The sequence below is a fragment of the Oncorhynchus keta genome, chromosome 34 (assembly GCF_023373465.1).
Source record: "Oncorhynchus keta strain PuntledgeMale-10-30-2019 chromosome 34, Oket_V2, whole genome shotgun sequence".
In the NCBI taxonomy this organism is placed as follows: Eukaryota; Metazoa; Chordata; class Actinopteri; order Salmoniformes; family Salmonidae; genus Oncorhynchus; species Oncorhynchus keta.
The window spans coordinates 66031622-66054364 of record NC_068454.1 but is presented as its reverse complement, the minus strand read 5'-3'; the positions used below and the strand labels follow the sequence as shown (position 1 = coordinate 66054364).

The 22743-nt window shown below is 40.5% G+C and overlaps 1 protein-coding gene across 1 annotated transcript; it reads left to right on the top strand.

Annotated features, from left to right (window-relative positions):
- Positions 1-3886: 3886 nt before the first annotated feature.
- On the top strand, positions 3887-21886 carry LOC118367716 (ectonucleoside triphosphate diphosphohydrolase 3-like). The gene is made up of 10 exons (XM_035751327.2): positions 3887-4025; positions 6011-6130; positions 8594-8711; positions 10282-10441; positions 10746-10905; positions 14076-14306; positions 14981-15241; positions 15360-15470; positions 16172-16309; positions 20242-21886. The coding sequence occupies exons 2-10, from the start codon at positions 6014-6016 to the stop codon at positions 20431-20433; spliced, it is 1488 nt and encodes a 495-aa protein (XP_035607220.1). The 5' UTR covers positions 3887-4025; positions 6011-6013; the 3' UTR covers positions 20434-21886.
- The last annotated feature ends 857 nt before the right edge of the window (positions 21887-22743 follow it).

Sequence of the window (22743 nt, the reverse complement as noted above, 5' to 3'; positions counted from 1 at the left end):
ATCATTTTATTTTATTTATTTTTTTTACCTTTATTTTACTAGGCAAGTCAGTTAGAAACTAATTCTTATTTTCAATGACGGCCTAGGAACAGTGGGTTAACTGCCTGTTCAGGGGCAGAACGACAGATTTGTACCTTGTCAGCTCGGGGGTTTGAACTTGCAACCTTCCGGTTACTAGTCCAACGCTCTAACCACTAGGCTACCCTGCCGCCCCTCATTGGGTTCAATGTTATGAATTTTTGTGTCTATTCAGATGTCGTACTGCAGTTGTTCATGTAGCGAGGTTGATGCTGATGAACTGAAATGGAAGAATTTGAATAAAAAGGTTGATGGAAAGCCCTGTTATGAAAACAATGCATGGAACATTTTAGAGTTGCAATGCGATCAAAACAGTTATGTTCCAAAAAGTCAATCACAGATGTTCTCAATAGATGTTGTTGCAATATACGTTGCATTTCAGTGTGCAACGTTTTTATGCTTGCATTGCATGCATTGTTTACTGCAGGCATTTCCATAGGTAGAGCTTGTATTAAAATTGGAAGACAACACTTAAGTTTGGGTTAAACATTTTGAATAACTATGATAAAACAACTGCAAAAAATGTCTTTACTGTCACAGTGTAAGATGAGCACACACACACACACACACCATCAATTTGCGTTGCTAACTTAATTAAAGTTCACAATCTAAAAGACTGATGTTCGCAGGAGCTATTGTTTGTGTGCAGAGCTATGAAGACAGAGAGCTTCAGTCAGTATAGGAGATAGTGGAGTATTGCTAGCTTTCCTGCATCTTCCTCCTAAATCTAATTGTAAGGGGCTGCCTTTCCGCTTTCCTCAGACAAACGGGTGTCAGATCACACTCCCAGTAGCTAAAAATACCCCAGTAAATCTCTCTGCGTGATGAATCATAAATCAAATTCAGTTTGATCATCGGCCGTTGCTTTGTATTGTATTCAGCCTTGGACCACACACGAGTCTAGTGGATTTCAATGCAGGCAGCAGTAGTCTAGTTAGCTGTCTTTGTGTGGTACTTTCGACACTGCATACTGTTACTGTAGGCTATCAAAGGAAGCCTGTCCAGCCTGCCCTTCTGAGTGCTGTTTGAGGTTTATTTGTCCATTGATCTGGACAGCAGACTACAGCAGCATATGCAGCCTCCCTGTCATGTGGTCTGTGCATTTCCCAGAAGATAAGCCCCACATCATAACGCAGTAAAGCTTCTCGGTTTTCCACAGAGTGCTTGAAAATACCCTGTTATGGTGCATGTTCAACTGTTCGTGTGTGTGCTTGCGTGCAATGACATCATCAACCAATTAGTAGGCAATTAGTAGGCAATGCCTACTCACAATTGGTCCAACTCACATAATACACACCAATGATGTTATTGGAAAGACATCTTCCTTTATCATTTAACTACAAAACATAGAAATGCACCATTTTGACATGTTGATGTTCTGGTGGTGGTGGTGGATATGATGAATATGAAGTTGAACAATTATTACGTTTCCCTTTAACAATGTGAGGCCGCTCTCTGAATTCATGTATCATATCCTGCCATTGTGCCCTTGAGCAAGGCACACCCCATCACAAAGTAATGTAACTGCACTGTTAGTTAGGCTACTGTATAAAACACGTGGTCAACACTCCTTCAGGAGCGCTACTGGGTGTGCAGGCTTTTGATCCAACCCTGAAACACACCCAAGTCTGTTTTTCACGGTCCACATTAAGCAGATATTTTGTTTTATGCGGTGTGTTAGCGGGAGGCTATACCAACATTTCAGGTGAATAAACAAAAGTATATACCAGCGTTGGCAAACCTTGCTCCACTGATCCCTGATCTACTGGGTGAGCAGACTTCTATTCCAGCTCAGCAATAGAACACTTGATTATCAACCCATTAGGTTCCATAAGTTGAATCATGTGTTTTAGTGCTGGGCTGGAACAAAAGCCTGCACACCCAGCAGACATCCTGGAGTAGGGTTGGCCTGCTCCAGTTGTAATAGGGTTATACATTGTGTGTCACTTTTAACTGTATACTGCTTTTGGTAACATACACTTAGAATAAAAGTTGCTACCTAGAACCTAAAAGGGTTCTTCCGCTGTCCCCATAGGAGAACCCTTTGAAGAACCCTTTTTGGTTCTAGAACCATTTCCACAGAGGGTTCCACCTGGAACCAAAAAGGGTTCTACTATGGGGACAGCCGAAGAACCCTTTAGGAACCCTTTTCTCTAAGAGTGTAGGTATACATATAACCCAGTATACAAGGGTATAGCCTTAGTCTCTTGGGACATTCATTAGGACCTCATCTGAAGACAGGCTTTCATAGCTCTCCGCATCTGAGGACAGAAAACATCACAAAGAAACAGCAAAAATTAGACGGGCACTGTATATTATATTGCTATTATCTCTCTGTCCTAATAGTTTCCCTTACTAAGGACTGGAACTGGAGAATCTTTTCACAGTGTCCTCCCAGAAAATGACCTGCCGTATCCAGTAGCCAACTCTCTCCCTTTTCTGACAGCTGGAGCTGCAGTCCTTTCACCCTCTTCCATGGCATCTACATGCATTTGGATCTTGTGATTTTACCTTACAATTCTAAGAACTTCAAGTTAGCTTGCTAATAAGAAGTTAGCTAGCTGATGATATTTAATTCACTTAGCTACACAGTAAAGTCAACTAGCTAGCAGCTCATACACAGTGGCATGTCTGTTTGCTTTGCCACACCAGTGGAACCTTTCCAGGTCAAAAAGGTTCCATGAGGAACCAATCTGAGAAGGGTCTTTAAGAAACCTCTGTGTAAAGGTACAAACCACAATATTTTGGTGATGGGAGAGGTTCAATTTTGAACCTTTTCAATCATATATTGTAGAGGTGGCAGCCTATCAGAAGATTGGAGGCATGGATTATTGGAGGCATGGATTATTGGAGGCATGGATTATTGGAGGCATGGATTATTGGAGGCATGGCTTTCAGATTGTTATTTTTGGCTACCCGTTTGAGTAAATGTCATATTAAGTTGTTACACTGCAAATTTCTATATACCTTGAATAATTATGCATATTCTTCCAATATAATATTAATATTTTAAGGTTGCTGATTATATATAGTCATAGAATGGTAACCATTCCAACTTTGGATTTGCATAAACTCTTGAGGAACTCGTACACCTCTGCAGGCCTCAATGAAGCTTCAAACCTGTCAGTGTTCAACCTTAACATATAATAACAATATAACAGAATAAATGAACAGATGAGCAGGAATGTAATTTACTCTTAACGGGTGGCCAACAAAAATATCTGTAAGCCACACCCCTAATAAGCCACGCCTCCAGTGCAGGAACCCCTCAACTAACCAAAGGTGCAAATATGAACAATTGACTAGCAATGGTTCCTTGAGGAACTCCAGGGGTTCCTTGAAGATCTCCAGGGTTCCTCGAGTCACCACGAATTCTAAGAGTATACTATACTGTATGTCAACTAGGTTGGGTTGATTCACTTACCTCACCTGTGTCGGAGGGTGAAACTAAACTTGCTACAGTGCACCCGATATTGGGTCAAATTCTAACGAATGTTCCAGACATTGTTTTCGTCACTGGGTTTCTGTAGAACTCTGCCTTGTGTTTAAACAATCAATAAATGAAACACTTGCCAAACACCCAATTGCAGTCAGTGTATGAGAGTGATCTACTGTAAATATTTAACTCTGGTCGTTATTGCAAAATAGAATGTGTTCTCAGTGACTTACCTAGTTAAATAAAGGCTGTTGTGTGATAGATTATCTCTATTGTCTATTTCTCGTAATATAAATTAAACAAACATCCACCGCTTTCTTGATATTTGTCTTCTCAGATGGGAGGGGCCTCTGTTGGGTGTTGCTGGCCTGTGCTTGAGGCCCCTCCTTGGAGTACAAGTCTCCTGGCCAGTTAGGCTGATCAATGAGGAATGAGGAGCTGTATTCTTCAGAACACTTACTTATGCTCTGCTGCTTCCAACTGACGAAGGAAGGTCAACACTCACTCTGAGGTAAGATAACAGATCTACTCATTCATTCAGAAAAAGACCAGGGGGGATGTATTGTTATCTGCAGGGTAAGATACTGTGTGAGACTACTCATTCTGACCTTTCATATTTAAGCCTATAATTTTTCCTATACGTTTTTTTTGTGTATTGTAGTTCATTTGAGTAATTCATGAAGGTAATGTAATAACGATTAATTAATAATAACAATACGCTTTATTCCAATTTTGTATTGTCCTTTGAAGGAATACACCTTCAAACCATACTGTGTTAATTAAGCAAATGTTGAACTTTAAGAGTTAACAAAATTAACATGCATGTTTAACTAGGTAAAGAGGTGCAGAAGGACAGGTTTTGTCTTATTCCAAGCACCACAGCAAGAAACACTGTCTTGGTGTGCATGTTCTCATGGAACTCTTTAACCGTAGCAAGTCATGTGAATAAAAACATTGCTGGTATTGTGCCTTGCCTTGGGGTGGAGACTGCTCAGTAGAGACGGAGAGTAGTAAGGTGCTTGGGGCATAGTGCCAATAGGTTGGGGGAGGTCAACATCTCACCCTCAGACACTAAAGGCAACATGATACATAGAAAGCAGCAGTATAATGCATTCTCGCTGTTCCCAATGAAAGATTATTAGTTAGTTAACCTGCTGAATTCGATATGCATTCTGCTTCAGTATACACATTTCTCCATGTAAGAATGTGCAGGACAGTGTATGACAGTGTTTTTCCATGTATGAAGATGAAGTGAATGAAACAACAACATGTTCTGTATCTTAATTCATTCAAATCAGTGATTATGTAAAGCTCCTTCAAAGCAGGTAGGCCTAATGCTTTGTGACCTCGATTTTGTGTATACTCCATATGGTATTTGTGGAAGTAAAATAATATATTTGTTGTTGGCTACTTTGTAGTCATTCTTGACATAAGGATGCATTTACACCAGTGGTTACCAAGATGGTCTGAATTAAAAGGTCAGAGGTTAGGACTGTAACCTTATATGAAACGTCATGTCTTTCAGCAGGCAAAAACTTAAGAGTTGAGTGTTTTGGGAGGGACAACATTACCACTGCACTACATTACATATCAGATCGCTATGCAATTAGAAAAGGTCTACAGCAGGGATACTCAACTCTTACACTATGAGTTCCGGAGCCTGCTGGTGTTCTGTTCTACCTGATCATTAATTGCAAGCACCTGGTATAAATCAGAAGGGAACAATGACGAAATACAGTGGAACTGGTTTCGAGATCCAGAGTTGAGTTTGAGGGGCCTACAGTATCCTTGTAAGAAAGAACAACAGCCTTGTTGTTAATTTAACATTAGAAAACATCCCTTACAAGGTGTGAAAAACATTGGATTACCTCTGAGTCTGTGAAAGGCTTCAGCTCTGGAAATAGCTCCCACAGAGTCTGTCATCTCACAAATGACAACTGTGACCAGTGTGCTTGCTCAGAGAGATAAACAGAAACAGTCACTTTATGGCTAAACTAGACCACTGACTGTCCTGTAGCTGATGACACAGCGCCCATGTCCCAAATGGCATCCTACTCCCTGTATAGTGCACACATTTTGATCAGTGCCTAAAGGGCTCTTGTCAAAAGTAGTGTACTATGTAGGGAATAGGGTGCCATTTGGGACAAAAACAATACGTGATGACACTGACACACAGAAGAAAGACATACTGGTGATATAATTGCTGTATTTATCAGCAGTTGCAAGCATGTAATTACTGTGTCATAACGTTTTCAAAAAAACAAAACAAAACAAAAAACAGACAGTTTATTTAGCTTATCAACCAGTTTATGATTAGAATCAGGTGTGCTAGATTACAGGGTTGGTGCCGAAACCTACAGGATGGTATAGCGCTCCAGGAACAGGGTTCAGCAGCCCTGCTTATTGCATTGGGGTTTGTTCAGTCTGTGTAAGGCCTGGACAACAAGATAAATGTCAAATGTCAATGGCTAAAACATGCTGTCCTCTGCCCTACAGGAAATGGCAGGCAAGTTCTGGACATATCTAGCTTTCTTCTTTCTCCTGGCTAGTCTGGCTGTCATCATTACTATGTCCCTGATCCAGGGTCATAAGCGTGTCTTTGAGTCACGTCTGAAGGTAAAAACAACAACCACATTCCTGATCCTTCTCTTCTCAAATAGCTGTATTGACAGTGTAAAGCATTTGCTAAATGACTAAAAATGTAAATTAATGACCTAGTATTTACCCAGACATCAAGACAATCATCACAAACAGAAGGTGACAGATCAGACTGGGTCTCTACAGCCTGTTTAGGAGTCAGGCCAAACTACAGTGAATGGGGGCAGTTAGCATAGATGGCATTATAAAGACCAGGGTGGTTTGTATTCATGGCAGGTCCATGTTGGGGAAACATTTGCTGCGAGTGGGACACACTCGAAAGGAAGGACGACACTTGACTAGTTGACTTGATACAGCTTTGGGTAACAGGGTTAATACATGATTTCCTATTAATCAAAAGATGACTAACGTTTCATAACTCTGTGAAATTAATCAATCACATTTAGTCAGCACACCAGGTCTATCTATATAAGAGAAGGGAAAGCTAACTTCAACTCTGCAGGAACTGAGACTCTGAGGTTGGTTCAAATAGTATTTGTTTTCTTTCCAAAAAATGTAGCTGTGCTTTATTTAATCTCGCTTGACGCAATGGAATGGTACTAATGGAAGTAATCCACAAAAGTGCAAAATCTGCCCATCTACCACTCCAGGACAGGACCAAACAAACACTCAAAGATAGCAAATACTTGGCCTGTTTGAATCCATGTCTGGGTCTGGAATGTGTATTATTGCTGCCTTTTTACATTTTTTATTAGGATCCCCATTAGCCAACACCAATGGCAACAGCTAGTCTTACTGTGGACTGACACATAACATTTACAATTTACATACATTTAAAAACAATAACATGTAGTGTGGGCATGTGTTTGCATCTATCAGTACATGTCAGTACATACACACACAAAATACACACAATCAGTCCTTTTCATTTCTATGGATTTGTCTTCATGCCTGAGTGAGTGTTTCCTGTGTTTACAGAGTAGCTGCATTTTTCATGTATTTACGTTCTGTCCCTGTTCTCAGCTTTATGGATGTAATAATCACACCATAATGGAGCAATCATTGTGCTTCTAGTCAATCAGGAACGGAGTGCAATCATTGTGCTTCTAGTCAATCAGGAACGGAGTGCAATCATTGTGCTTCTAGTCAATCAGGAACGGAGTGCAATCATTGTGCTTCTAGTCAATCAGGAACGGAGTGCAATCATTGTGCTTCTAGTCAATCAGGAACGGAGTGCAATCATTGTGCTTCTAGTCAATCAGGAACGGAGTGCAATCATTGTGCTTCTAGTCAATCAGGAATGGAGTGCAATCATTGTGCTTCTAGTCAATCAGGAACGGAGTGCAATCATTGTGCTTCTAGTCAATCGGGAACGGAGTGCAATCATTGTGCTTCTAGTCAATCGGGAACGGAGTGCAATCATTGTGCTTCTAGTCAATCAGGAACGGAGTGCAATCATTGTGCTTCTAGTCAATCGGGAACGGAGTGCAATCATTGTGCTTCTAGTCAATCAGGAACGGAGTGCAATCATTGTGCTTCTAGTCAATCAGGAACGGAGTGCAATCATTGTGCTTCTAGTCAATCAGGAACGGAGTGCAATCATTGTGCTTCTAGTCAATCGGGAACGGAGTGCAATCATTGTGCTTCTAGTCAATCGGGAACGGAGTGCAATCATTGTGCTTCTCGTCAATCAGGAACGGAGTGCAATCATTGTGCTTCTCGTCAATCAGGAACGGAGTGCAATCATTGTGCTTCTCGTCAATCAGGAACGGAGTGCAATCATTGTGCTTCTCGTCAATCAGGAACGGAGTGCAATCATTGTGCTTCTCGTCAATCAGGAACGGAGTGCAATCATTGTGCTTCTAGTCAATCAGGAACGGAGTGCAATCATTGTGCTTCTAGTCAATCAGGAACGGAGTGCAATAATTGTGTGATAACGATGAGGTATTTGATGGACTGTACTTTAGGGGATAGTGGTTGTTTACCATAACATACATTATTGCCTTTCATTATACAACGATTATGTGCGTGCCACTGCATCATTTCATCATCTAATAGAATCCTCTTACTGTTGGACAGCAATATAGAGTATTTTTTATCAATTGACTTTGACCTGTTTCATTGTATGAGTGAAGTAATCATGCAGCAGGAGGATTTGATCATTCAAAAAAATAAAATCTTATCATTTCTAACGGGAAATGAGTTTTGATAGGCTAGAGTAGGCTATCATTTAGGTGTAGCCTATGGCTGCATTTCAGATACATTTTTGTACATTTGAATGTTGTAGCAGTAGGCACATTTATTCTGTCTGGTTCTTTAGCGCTTGAGCGAGCGAGAGAGAAAGAGAACTGCGGGTTTTCAGTGAATTAATAGCAAGGCTCATCTGCAACAACAAAGTGATCAAATGAAGATAAAACATCTGTATATGAACTAGCATCTTGAATATGTAGTGTGATTTTTCCTGCTCTCCTCTGTGTGCAGTATGGCATAGTAATCGACTCAGGCTCCTCCCGCTCTACTATGTATCTGTATCAATGGCCAGCCGAGAAGCAAAATAACACTGGAGTGGTGAGCCAGACACTCAGATGCATGGTCGCTGGTGAGTCTGCATGTTTTAAAAAAATGTATTTTATTGGCACAACCCTCTTCAGAGAACTAAAGAAATGTTTTATTTTCACAGCTATTTTGTGAAATAGACATTTTACATATATGCACAGTATTACAAAAAGAGAAATATATGTTTGGGATAAACACATTAAATGTGGATACATAGTACTGAGACATATCCGGTGAACATGATAGTGTTTTCGGTCCTAACTATTCTAGAGCATCAGCTTTTAATCCCACCCCTCAGCTACTTTCAGCCCATCCCACCTATCTCCGTACACCACCCTCTCTTGATTTCAATGTGACATATATTTTTCAACTGTGCTGTGATGTCTTACATCAATTCTGAACCTTTCCAATCGCATAGTATCCACAAATTGTAAGTTAAAGATGAATATATTGGCTGAGAGTATTATTATATTGCTGATATATTGACTTTTGCTTTCCAAATCGTCCAATGGTACAATTTGTAGGGTTAATTTTAGATGAATGTTGTTCTTTTTCAGCCTCTCCTGAACCTGTGACCCCAACAAGCTACATTGGGGCAAAACCAGAATAAATTATCGAATGATTATGTCTCTTCGCAGTGAAATCTGCAGAGCTGAGATGGTTGTATGCCTCATATACTGTATACTGTCTAACATTATGCAGCAAGAATGCTGTATAATAATTGACATTTAAAAACGGAGTCTGTATGTTCATATTGAGATGCGGTGTCACTGGTGAATCTGCATCGTAATGTGATGAACCTGACACATTCTCACACAGGTCACAATCTTGTCCTCATATTTTTTTTATTGTATTTTACCCCCTTTTTCTCCCCAATTTCGATCTTGTCTTATCGCTGCTACTCCCCAATGGGATCGGGAGGCAAAGGTTGAGTCATGCATCCTCTGAAACATGACCCGCTAAACCGCGCTTCTTAACACCTGCCCGCTTAACTCGGAAGCCAGCTGCAGGAAACACTGTACAACTAACGACCAGGGTCAGCCTGCCTGGCCTGCCAGAGCGTGATGAGACAACTAAAGCCCCCCCAGCCAAACCCTCCCCTAACCTGGACGACGCTGGGCCAATTGTGCTCCACCTTATGGGACTCCCGATCACGGCCAGTTGTGACACAGCCTGGGATCAAACCCAGGTCTGTAGTGACACCTCTGGCACTGTGATGCAGAGCCATAGACCGCTGCGCCACTCGGGATGCCCTTGTACTCATCCTTTTTATGAAGGTGTCATAATCCATTACATTTTGGAAAAGGACTTGCATGTGAAATGCACTTTACTTTTGATGATGTCATCAGGTAGAACTTTTTAACTTTATATTTTTTTCTACAAAACATGTACTGCTTTCACAAATGTTGAAACTGGTCTTGTGCTGGAGATAATGAAAATGAGGTTGAAAAGTGGTGGAGTTGCCCCTTTTAGCACCAGGTTTAAAAGCACTATACATTTAATCCAGTGTTGTATAGTGATGCAGACTTGCTTGCTATCTAGTGCATCAATTGCTTGTGACTTTGAGAACAAGTATTGTATGACTCTGAGCTCAGTCTGATTTGATTCCCTAGGCCCTGGTATCTCGGATATGTTAGTTGACAATGCACAGGACCAACAGTCCTGGGTGTCGATCAGAGAATGTATGAACAACATCACAAAAATCGTCCCCGCAGACCAACACAATTCAACCATCCTCTACCTTGGGGCAACTGCTGGGATGAGACTGCTACAGTGAGTTGTGGGTTTGTCTTCCTCCAGTGTGAGCGTACCTCACCAATCTTCTAGGTATGGAGTCCTTTACAGTCTATCTGGCTGACCTATCTCTGTTGTTGCACTTCTGGGAATGGATCCATGGTAGATACAGAAGTAGACGTGTGCATGCGCACACATGCACACACATAATGATCCCACACACAGAATACTAATAAGTTTTACACCATATTTAATCAACCTAAAGTAGGCCTATTATTGACCTCTACATTCTCTACTGGAGATAATATACAACCTCAAAATGTATCTCTCTCTTGATTACAAGTTCACAGAATGAAACTAAATCCAATGAGATCTTAAAGAACCTGCAGAACTACCTCCAATCTCTGCCGTTTAACTTCCAAAACGCCTCCATCATGTCAGGGGACGAGGAGGGGCTGTACGGCTGGATCACCGTCAACTATCTGATGGGAAACTTCCTGGAGGTACATTACAATTTTACATGAACTTCAAAACCTTTACAATAATTTTAGAATGACCTAAATATCACGTAGGCATACAGTGGGGCAAAAAGGTATTTAGTCAGCCACCAATTGTGCAAGTTCTCCCACTTAAAAATATGAGAGAGGCCTGTAATTTTCATCATAGGTACACTTCAACTGTGACAGACAAAATTAGATTTTTTTTCTCCAGAAAATCACATTGTAGGATTTTTAATGAATTTATTTGCAAATTATGGTGGAAAATAAGTATTTGGTCAATAACAAAAGTTTATCTCAATACTTTGTTATATACCCTTTGTTGGCAATGACAGAGGTCGAAAGTCTTCACAAGGTTTTCACACACTGTTGCTGGTATTTTGTCCCATTCCTCCATGCAGATCTCCTCTAGAGCAGTGATGTTTTGGGGCTGTTGCTGGGCAACACGGACTTTCAACTCCCTCCAAAGATTTTCTATGGGGTTGAGATCTGGAGACTGGCTAAGCCACTCCAGGACCTTTAAATGCTTCTTACGAAGCCACTCCTTCGTTGCCAGGGCGGTGTGTTTGGGATCATTGTCTTGTTGAAAGACCCAGCCACGTTTCATCTTCAATGCCCTTGCTGATGGAAGGAGGTTTTCACTTAAAATCTCACAATACATGGCCCCATTCATTCTTTCCTTTACACGGATCAGTCGTCCTGGTCCCTTTGCAGAAAAACAGCCCCAAACCATGATGTTTCCACCCCCATGCTTCACAGTAGGTATGGTGTTCTTTGGATGCAACTCAGCATTCTTTGTCCTCCAAACACAACGAGTTGAGTTTTTACCAAAAAGTTATATTTTGGTTTCATCTGACCATATGACATTTTCCCAATCTTCTTCTGGATCATCCAAATGCTCTCTAGCAAACTTCAGATGGGCCTGGACATGTACTGGCTTAAGCAGGGGGACACGTCTGGCACTGCAGCATTTGAGTCTCTGGCGGCGTAGTGTGTTACTGATGGTAGGCTTTGTTACTTTGGTCCCAGCTCTCTGCAGGTCATTCACTAGGTCCCCCCGTGTGGTTCTGGGATTTTTGCTCACCGTTCTTGTGATCAATTTGACCCCACGGGGTGAGATATTGCGTGGAGCCCCAGATCGAGGGAGATTATCAGTGGTCTTGTATGTCTTCCATTTCCTAATAATTGCTCCCACAGTTGATTTCTTCAAACCAAGCTGCTTACCTATTGCAGATTCAGTCTTCCCAGCCTGGTGCAGGTCTACAATTTGGTTTCTGATGTCCTTTGACAGCTCTTTGGTCTTGGCCATAGTGGAGTTTGGAGTGTGACTGTTTGTGGATGTGGACAGGTGTCTTTTATACTGATAACAAGTTCAAACAGGTGCCATTAATACAGGTAATGAGTGGAGGACAGAGGAGCCTCTTAAAGAAGAAGTTACAGGTCTGTGAGAGCCAGAAATCTTGCCTGTTTGTAGGTGACCAAGTACTTATTTTCCACCATAATTTGCAAATAAATTCATTAAAAATCCTACAATGTGATTTTCTGGATTTCTTTTCTCATTTTGTCTGTCATAGTTGAAGTGTACCTATGATGAAAATTACAGGCCTCTCTCATCTTTTTAAGTGGGAGAACTTGCACAATTGGTGGCTGACTAAATACTTTTTTGCCCCACTGTATGTATATGTACTGATGTGTGGGTAACTGTCAGTAATGTGTGTAAGTGTATGTAGGAACTATTTTTGGTTCTATTGTTCTCATTTAAAATGTGTGTCGTTCTGTCCTTGAGCTGTTATGTCATGTTTTATGTTTTGTGTGGATCCCAGGAAGAGTAACTGCTGCTTCAGCAACAGCTAATGTGGATTAAAATAAATAAAAGGTTTTAAAAAAGGGAAATTTGAACACAAAATCAATGTTTATACAGTATATACTGTATAAATGTAGGGGGTAGATCAGCTTAAATATTGCAGACAAATTGTGGTTTATGTCAGTGTAATAATTATATGGAAAGTGGAAATCAAAACTGGATGGTTTTGAAGGAAAATATATATATTTAAAATAAAAAAAATATATATATATATGAGGGGATTGGAAATGATGCAGACAATTATTTCCAATCCCCCACATATTTTTTCTTATTTTTAAAATATATTTTCCTTCTTTATTATTTGACCATAACCCTACCACCCCTCCCCTAATTGAAGTTAACCCATGGACAACAATACTTAGGCTCCTACTTCCAGCTTATACATACCATATACATTTTATGGACACGGTACAGTTTACATCAGTTACCTTTTATTTGATACATTTTTTACCCTTCAGCTACCCTCAACCCCTTATTTATTTCTGAAAAACATCCAGTTTTGATTTCTATTTGCAATTTTTTCTTTAACTGCGCTGTGATGCTTCACAAAAGTTCTGAACCTTACTATTCTCAGTTTCTATAGATTGTAAATTAAATATGATTTTAAAAAAAAAATATTATATTATATTATTGATCGAATGACCAGGGCTTTCCATGTCACCCAGCAGTGCTTTTAGCAGAGTTAGCTTTAGGTAAATGTGGTGATTTTTCAGACATTCCTGAACCTGCGACCAAAAACAAGCTATATGTGCAGTTCCAAAACAAGTGACCTAATGAATCTGTCTCCTTGCAGCAAAATCTGCAGAACTGGGATGGTTGTATCCCCAATCCATTAAATTGGTTGCAAGGATTTTGTATAATCATTTAAATGGAAAAACTCAAAGTTTTGAATCCGGCGTTGTTTTGTATACCAGTTAATAAACCATGTGCTATGGAATCAGCACATCAAACATCTCTTCCCATCTACTTTGCAACCTGTATGGTGCAGCTGTCATTGTTTTGTCCTTAAATGGAACTGGTATATTTTTTTTATTGATCCAAAAAGATTTTGACCAACTTTGGTCTTCAATGCAGGGCCGACAGACAAGTTCCTTAGCTTCTACAATGCTTAAAATAAGACTGTTTTGCGGCTCTATATTGAACCTTTTTGAGGGCCATGCATGAAGCGAGCCATTGAACCCTTCAATATTTATTCTAGCAGTGTAGGGTTTTTATCTGAATGAATTTATCACAATAGAGTACAGTTCTTATCACTGTGTTTCATAAAGATCCTAATTGATTTGAAAACATCAATCTATCCTCTGGTTTGTAGAGAAACATATGGAACATGTGGGTGCGGCCTGCCGGAGGGAAGATGGTGGGCTCCATGGATCTAGGAGGGGCGTCCACCCAGATAGCGTTCACCCTCCCAGATCCCAACGCCCGGGGAACAGACATCATGCGGGTCTCCCTCTATGGCTACGAATACAACATCTACACTCACAGCTTCTTGTGTTATGGGAAGAACGAGGCAGAGAAGAGAGTCCTTGCTGCTTTAGTGAAGGTACTGTGTAAAGGGAATTTGGGTTTACTTCAAATAGTATTTGTTTTCTTCCAAATACCTGATTGGTCAAGCCTGGCGTGCGAAATGGACTGGGACTATTCCAGCAGTAAAGAAAATAAATACTACTTGAACCCAGAAGGATGTCATCCCTCACATTCATTCCTGGCAGCATTGTCAACATGATGATGATGCTGCTGCTTTTATACTTAGCTAAGTGTTGTTTTTTGTGTAAATAATGCAATCCCTCTGGCTAAGTCCACAACACCCATTAATATGTAATTACCACACCCTAAGAAATCTGAGGACACCTCATTACCTTGACACTTTACTGTCTCTCGGAGATGAGGCAAAGTGCATTATGTTATTAACCGTATTGATCTGTCCATTTCTATATGGTTTGCTTTGCAAGCTTGGTCGAAAAGTGTCTGTTTTGCTAGGATGGTAGATAATGCATGCACAACTGAAGACAGCCATTTTGAGGAGACAACAATGTAAATAGTGGTCCCACTTTACTTATAGTAGTTCTTATACCCGTGTAGCCTAGTAACGCTGTAATTACTACAGTAGACAAGAGGTTCAAGCTCAGCTATTGATCCTTTGGATTCCTTCTTCATAAATGTTCAAGTGACATACTGTAAATACTTTTACTGTGCTCTCTTTGTCTCACCGATCAGAACTCTGAGAACGCTACACATGTGACCAACCCCTGCTTCAATCTTGGTTACAACATGACTGTGTCGGCTGAGTCCATCTTTGGGACTGAGTGCATAAAAACGCCTGCCGACTATGACCCCAAGCAGATGATCACCCTGAAGGGGTCATCAGACAACGGAGCCTGTAGGGATGTGGTGAAATCCATATTTGACCTGACCTGCACGAAGAACTGTTCCTTTGACAGAGTATACCAACCATCCGTGGGACCAGGGGACTTTCTGGTACACGCGCACACGCACACAGACAGACAGACATACTGTATATATATAGGGCATATTTTGCAGTTATCCATAAAATATTGTATCTGTCTGAGCGCCTAACGTGTGTTCCATCCCTCAGGCCTATGCTGGGTTCTTCTACACTGCTCAGGCTGTTGGGCTGAAAGGCATTTCACAACTGGACCAGTGGAACTCCTCTACCTGGGAATTCTGCTCCTGGGACTGGCCCACCGTGAGTCCATGTTGTTGTTGTAGTTGTTGAGGTTTTTGTTGTTGGTGGTGGTAGAGGTCACTCTGCTCCATGGACTGGACCCCTGGGAGTCCTTTTACAGTGGCAGCTACTGACGTAGGATCTTAATTTGAGCCAGTGTGCTACAGCAGGAAAATAATCCTGCAGCAACAGGAAATGTGAATTATTATGTGGATTATAATTAATGGTATTTTTTGTAGAGGATTATACTTTTTTCGTTAGGGTAAATCAAGTCTGAAATTTCAAAACTAGATTACACTACAAGTTTCTCAGCAACAAAAGAGTGATCATATTAAGATCCTACATCTGTGCAGCAATTTTCACATTTATAGCTGTGACAGAGAAAGGGAAGATATGAGTAAATAGATATTCTACTTAATGATGTGGGGTAAGCTTACTCCACCTGAGAAAGAGTGGCCATGCATTCCGCTGTACTGTACCATCTGAGGTTAATTTATGAGGACCTTTCCTGGGTGCTGTTTTACATGGAACTTCATACAGACAACAGAAACATATTTTGTAAGACGGGTGCTGTCCAACAATTATCAAGGTTATTGCAATTATTAGATGGTTATTGTACTATTAGAAATGTATCAGAAGAAATGATTAGAACATTGCCTCAACACATGGAAACTGTAATGGATAGACAAATGGAATGTTGTTTTTTTCCCTTATTTTTTTAGCTCACGCTAAAGAAGGGCTGGATAGATGAAAAATACAGGAAGTCCTACTGCTATTCAGCACATTACGTCCAGACATTACTTGTAAATGGCTACAAGTTCAATAAAGACACTTGGAAACACATTGACTTCCAAAAACAGGTAAGTGTGGCAGAATACAGCCAGGTACCTTGGAGGATCCAAACACATGCTTCCAAATGAAACGTTTTTATGGTCATATACTGTACTGCAAAAAGAGAAACCAATATAATGGTGGGTATACTTTCATTAACAGAGGTCAAGATCTTGACAAGGATGCGGCTAGAATCGTTTCCTATGCCCCCAGGAAATGGAACTTGTGATGGAAGTCCAGACTGGAACTTCCAGCTGAAGTCTTTGCCTGTTAGACTCAATGAAGTGTAACATTAAGTTTTTCTTTCAAAATCAAAGCACAACACAGACTGGTTACAGTAGCTTGTTTGACATGATGAAAAATGGGGGATTTGTCCCCCAAGATGACGATTCTCTGTCTTTCATTCTTACAAACAAGCGAGCTACTGTCTCTCTGTCCTTTGTGTTTTGGGTGTCAGGAGAAATTGATGCCCTTTGTCCCATCATCAGAGGGGGTTGAAAGGCATGATTTCTTCAGTGGAAGAAAAGACAGATTTTAGAGTAATTTTCCCCCTGGGGGGCATAGTTTGCCTCAATTATTTATAAACGGCAATTACTCTTCTAACTTGTAATGTTCATTATTCATTGTTGTCTTTCAGCCTTTTCCAATAGACTATTGATGTTAAAAAAGAAGGCAGGTCACCCTTGATACAAGTCAGTATTCCAAGTCCATCCATGTCTGATGATGTTGGGAGATGATGTGGAAACCGGCCAGTAGGGGCAACAGTGAGCGCTGTTATCTTCAATTAGGTTTAGGTTTTGCTAGGGCGTTGTTGACGGGATGGCGGATGGGCATAAGCATCTATAACTTCGAAATTGGACGTTTGAGAAACATGGATGAACGTCTAATTCTGATGTGAGACTGTGAGAGCTTGTAGCAAAAAAAGATATGATAGAGGATGCCAGAATTGGGAAAAGGGTCAGGATTTCTGAACTCCAAATCGGCCACTAGTCCCTACTCTCCTGCCACTCATGTAGATCAGACAGGATTGGATAGGTGGAAGTAGTAGGGAGATATTTCCACCTAGCCAATCAGAAGGTAATATGAAGATATTGACCTAATTTTTACACTGTATCCATCCAATCCTATCAGATCTAATGGAGTGCCTAAGATGTAAGGGCTATGTGACCATTTGGAATTGAGCAATAATCTGTTTTTAAGTCTGTTTGTCCAATACATTTTAGGCTGGGGTGTGGTGATGGGGTGATGGAGATAGGGGTTTATATGTGTGGCAGTGAAGCATTTGAGATTTTGCAAAGATAGGTTTAAGCTTCCTCAACTACATAAACCGAGGCAATGCATTCCATGACCTTTGGGATCTGTAGATAAATAAGGAGAACAGATCAGTTGTGCTGAACCATCTGGGGTTAATTTATGAGGACGTCAGGTAGCCTAGTGGTTAGAGCATTGGGCCAGTAACCGGAAAGTTGCTGGATTGAATCCCAAAGCTGACAAGGTAAAAATCTGTCGTTCTGCCCCTGAGCAAGGCAGTTAACCCACTGTTCCCCGGGCACCGAAGACGCGAATGCCGATTAAGGCAGGCCCCTGCACCTCTCTGATTCAGAGGGGTTGGGTTAAATGCGGAAGACACATTTCAGTTGAATACATTCAGTTGGATAACTGACTAGGTATCCCCCTTCCCCTGTCTCGTCTGTGCCCTAGGGTGTAGGAGACAGTGGTATTCAAAGGTGGGATTACCAAATTTAAAACATTTTTAAAATTAAGAGTACATACATTTTTTTATTGGACAATATACAAACATTTTTATGAAAGATAATTTGAAAACTACAATTTTATTGAATAAATGTGTTTATTGCTTCTCTTCATTTTTATAAGAGAGCTGAACATTTCAAGAATTGAAGGTTATTTGTTTATGTGAAAATCAAAAAGTACCCATTTTAAGGTTGTATTATTAGATTTCTGACGAAAAAAAATGGGGCACCCAGAAATTCCTTGTTCCGGTTCATGTTTTATCATCTCTTCGTTTGGGACCCAGAACTTAATCGAGAAACTGACCAAAGAATTTAGTTTTGGGTTAACCAAGATTAGGGTGTAGGGCAGGGCAGATTAGGATTAGGGTGTGGGGCAGGGCAGACTAAACTGGGGCCCGTGGGCCAACGTTTGGTTTGGCCCGCCAGAAAATATTTTTAAGCTTAGTCAGAGTTAGAAAAGTAGAATACACAAAGTGCAATTTTGAAATTTGGTAGTGCATTAGCAGTCTACAGTTCTACTTGTAATCATCACCAAATGAACAACCAGGCACACAGGGCATGTTCCCTGGAGCCCTGACCTCTAGGGGCCCCCATGGATTTTATTAGTCACTCAGAAAACATATGAACATGGCATAAGTCATGGCAAAATGTGTAGAATGGCAGGAAATTCGCTTTAAAACTGCAACAAATAACACCTCATGGCAAAATGTGTAGAATTGCAGGATATTCTCCTTTGAAACTGCAACATTTTCTCAACTTCCTATGGAAACATGAATAGAATTGCATGAAAATTGTTTTAAAACTGCCACATTTTCTCTACACCTATGGCAACTGTGTAGAATTGCAGAGAATTTACTTTAACACTGAAAAAAAAACTACCAAGAGGGGTGGCACTAAAATGTTTTGCCCACAAGGTGGGTGGGTGGGTCTCCCAACCAAATGTCGATTAGGGCCCCCAAAATGGCGCTTCTGCCTGATGTCTTCCTGAAGGTTCCAAACCCTTTCTGATGCATTTCTGTTACTTCCTGCTGAAAATACAAATTGTTACACCTTCCTATTTTCAAGTTATGAGCCTTATGAATATATAGACCGTTTCTGTGCCACAACGGTTACATTTTTTAATTCATCTTTAATACTGGTAATAAGAATGTGTTGATAGGTGTCAAATATATTGCTACAATTTGATTAATGCTTGAAGTGTGATTTTATGATTGCTTACTGAAAAGTTGTTGTTTAAATACCCTAAAAAGCTATTGTTTACCTTTAATTTTTCTAAATAGATAATGTCTATTTGTTCAGCCTGTGGCCCATCACTCAGATTATATTTTGGCCCACCAAGCCCAAAAGTTTGATCACCCCTGGTGTAGGGGCTATGGTGTAAGGCAGGGGTCCTCAAACATTTTTGGTCTGTAATCCCTTTTTGATATCAATAAAATGTTCGCCGTCCCAACATGCAAAAAAAGTGATGTAGTCAACGGCCAACATTAACTTTTTAAATAGGTGCTATGACAGTTTATTACAAATCAGTCTGACAGAACTTCAATCTGAAGAAAGTATAGTTTGAAGTGGCTGAATTGCATCAGGAAGGTATTGGGAGGTTCAGAAGATCATCAGGCAATAATATTGTATGATCTTCGGTGTAGAAAATAACACATAATAGATGTCCCCCCACTATGATTTAGTCTTGTCCACCCTGTTCTAATGAGGCTTGTGGACATTGTGGAGGGAAACAGACACAAACATGTCCCTTTGAGTCTCATCTTTCAGTGATGGGGTCATAGTATTTTGTTAAAACAGTTAACAAGTTAAAACCGCTTAAACAGTTCAAAAGATAGAGCCACATGTGTAGGCAGAAAACAGAAACCCCGTTGTTTATTACAACCACATCTAGTGGCTACCAGAAGTTACTGACACAATAAATCAAGCGACCCCGGTTTAGTTTCACTCGCGACCCCATTTTCAAATCAGGAGACCCCTAGTTTGGGAAACACATGTCTGTTTTAAGTGAGTCTGTCTGTCTTCAAACTGTCTTGTCAATCCTCTACTGTGTGGTGTGTCCCCGAGGGGTTGGCAGGGGGGCGCCGGGTAAAATGACCCAAGTGAAAAAGTCTGGGAACCCCTATTCGCAGGTATAGGGTCTTGTGGTCAATAGTCTGTTTTAAGTGAGTGTCTGTCTGTCTCTCCTCACGCTGTCTCTCTGTCCCCTCCAGGTACATAACACAAGTATAGGCTGGAGTCTGGGCTACATGCTACATACATCTAACATGATCCCTGCTGAGGCCAAGCTGGTGCGTCTGCCCATGGCCAACTCTGTGTTCAGTGGCCTCCTCTTCCTCTTCACCGCCCTCACCATCGTCAGTGTCATGTTTCTGATCATCAAGGCTGTGCATGCCTGCTACTGACCCCCACTAGAGGGCAGAGTGTTCAAATTACAGTTACTTTCCCAAAATGTGTTCTTTCCAGAAATCCGGGTTGGAAGATTCCTGGAATCAGGAGGGAATGAGCAGGAAATCTGGGAATCCTCCAAATGGGATTTCTAGAAAACCTTAGAATTTTGGGAAAGTTACAGCAGTTTTTCATCCATAGTTACACCTGATGGAGGAAAGTGCTTCTGGTCCCATCCAGACACAGTTACAGCAGGCAACAATAGAACATGGATAGGAGGAAGGTATTATCACCAGATATTATCATCATCAGTTAAAGAGATTTAACAGGATCTTAAAGCCCACATGCAGTCTTATTCATTTTATTTTTTAAATCAACACTATATGTCTAATAAATCACTGTGTGTTTATTTCATGAAAATAACTCCAAATATATTTGCTATTATTTATTTTCCTGAGCCTCCTTTGGCCATTGAAATGCTCGGTCTGATCGTGTGAGTGTGTTGATACAAATGTAAATATATTTACATACACATCCCTGATTGGCAGATAGGATCGTCTAGACTCTAGACTAGAGCCTACCCAGCTTACCCCTTCAAAGTAGGATGAAACATATGCAAATAAAAGTTGACTGGTCATTGGTCAAAATAATCAGATTGTGATGTCATACTGTGGGCCAAAAACTCCCTCCCACCTAAACAGTGTAGAAATATAATTTAAAAAAAGGGGGAAATCACGTTGACTGCACTGCCCCTTTAAGCACTTACAAAAGCATAACATATTGTACAAATTGAAATTCGTAACATATCATATGCATTGCAGGGGAATTTAAAAAATCATTTTGCAAGAGGTATCATATCATACAAAATGGATATAATTGTACACAATTGTGCAACTTTTTCAGGGTATTTTGGGGTACTTTCAAAACTACTGGCTGAAATTATACAAAACATAATAATGTATCTTAAGCTGTTAAAAGGATCTCCATTCCATGTGTTTGAGTGTTTTCAGTGAGAAGATACACTTGAGGGTCAGTAATGCATTATAAGATCTTGTTCGCTGCTTTAGGCTCATCCCAAACAGACGAATGAGACAATTCTAAGAGATTCAGTGACTTCAAACGCTCAATTGGTCTTTAAAGTATGATAAAAGAGAACTATTAATTGCATAATGAACTGCTGAGCAAAAATTATCGCCGTTTGCACTAAGTCATCAGCTATACAGTACTGGAGATCAGGAGGTTGAATTAAGGTTGAAGGTAGCATGGTAAACACCTGAAATGACTAAAATCTCTTTATTACATATTTTGCTGGATGGCATGGCATTGTCGGTTATCTACCTCCGAGATCTTGCATGTTTCTCGTCTGATGTACTATATCAGCAAATCCTTGTCATGCGGTCATTTTTTGTTGGTTGAATGTTCCATATTAACAATAAACTGAACATCACCCATGATGTTATCATCTCTAGACTCCAGCTAGTTATATCTGTTTCCTTCCTCTTTTTTTATTGTACCCAGCCTACTTCCCCCTGTAGACTTTATGTATGTGTTCTGATTCACCACACTTGTGTGCACTTGTACTTTCCCCTTCAGGAGGGCGGAGATTTGGGATGCATTTTCCTTTTTAATCCATTTTTGACTGCAATTCAATGTGCCCTAGGTCAACAGCTACAGTACCAGAAGGGGGCAGTCCTTGACCATAAAGATTTACCTAGTGAGCCAAGAATTGACATCCTTTGTCCATTGTCTTTTAATCCGTTTCATGGTTGAAAAGCACCTCATCTTCAGAGAAATTAAACCGTTTTTTCTTCATCTCTGAAGAGGATAGAACCCTATGGGCCAGTTTCCCAGACACAGATAAAGCCTAGTGCTAGACTAAAAAGCACTTTCAATGGAGATTAGGTTGAGCATGTTTTTAGTCCAAGACTAGGCCTAATATTTATTACAAAAAATAGGCTATGTGTTATTAGTTAAAGTTAAAGACCTAATTGGTACGGGGTCTCTGTTAGATCTGTCCCCTGTGACTCATTTGCCAAGGAATGGATAGTGAGCCTAATACTTTACAATTCAAGCACATTTCAAAGTGGATAAAAAGCAACATTCATTCATTTTTATGAGTCTGGTTCTTATCATTTATTGCTCTCATCCACCAAGGATATTTATTGTCTGTTATTCAAATTAGGCTTCATGACTCATTTAAAAACGTGATCTGCAATTTCAAGGCGCCTGTCTCCAATATATGGACAGCTAGACCACGCAAGCGCTGCGCGGGCAGGCCGCCTGCTCTCAAATTACAGCGCATTCCTGGAGTCTACTAAATTCCCATC

What these genes read in the sequence shown, in the direction of transcription:
- LOC118367716 (XM_035751327.2), top strand. Translation starts at nt 6,014, where the DNA reads ATGGCAGGCAAGTTCTGGACATATCTAGCTTTCTTCTTTCTCCTGGCT. An exon ending in TCTTTGAGTCACGTCTGAAG is followed by an intron (nt 6,131 to 8,593) that starts GTAAAAACAACA and finishes CTCTGTGTGCAG; the next exon opens with TATGGCATAGTAATCGACTC. An exon ending in TGGGACCAGGGGACTTTCTG is followed by an intron (nt 15,242 to 15,359) that starts GTACACGCGCAC and finishes TCCATCCCTCAG; the next exon opens with GCCTATGCTGGGTTCTTCTA.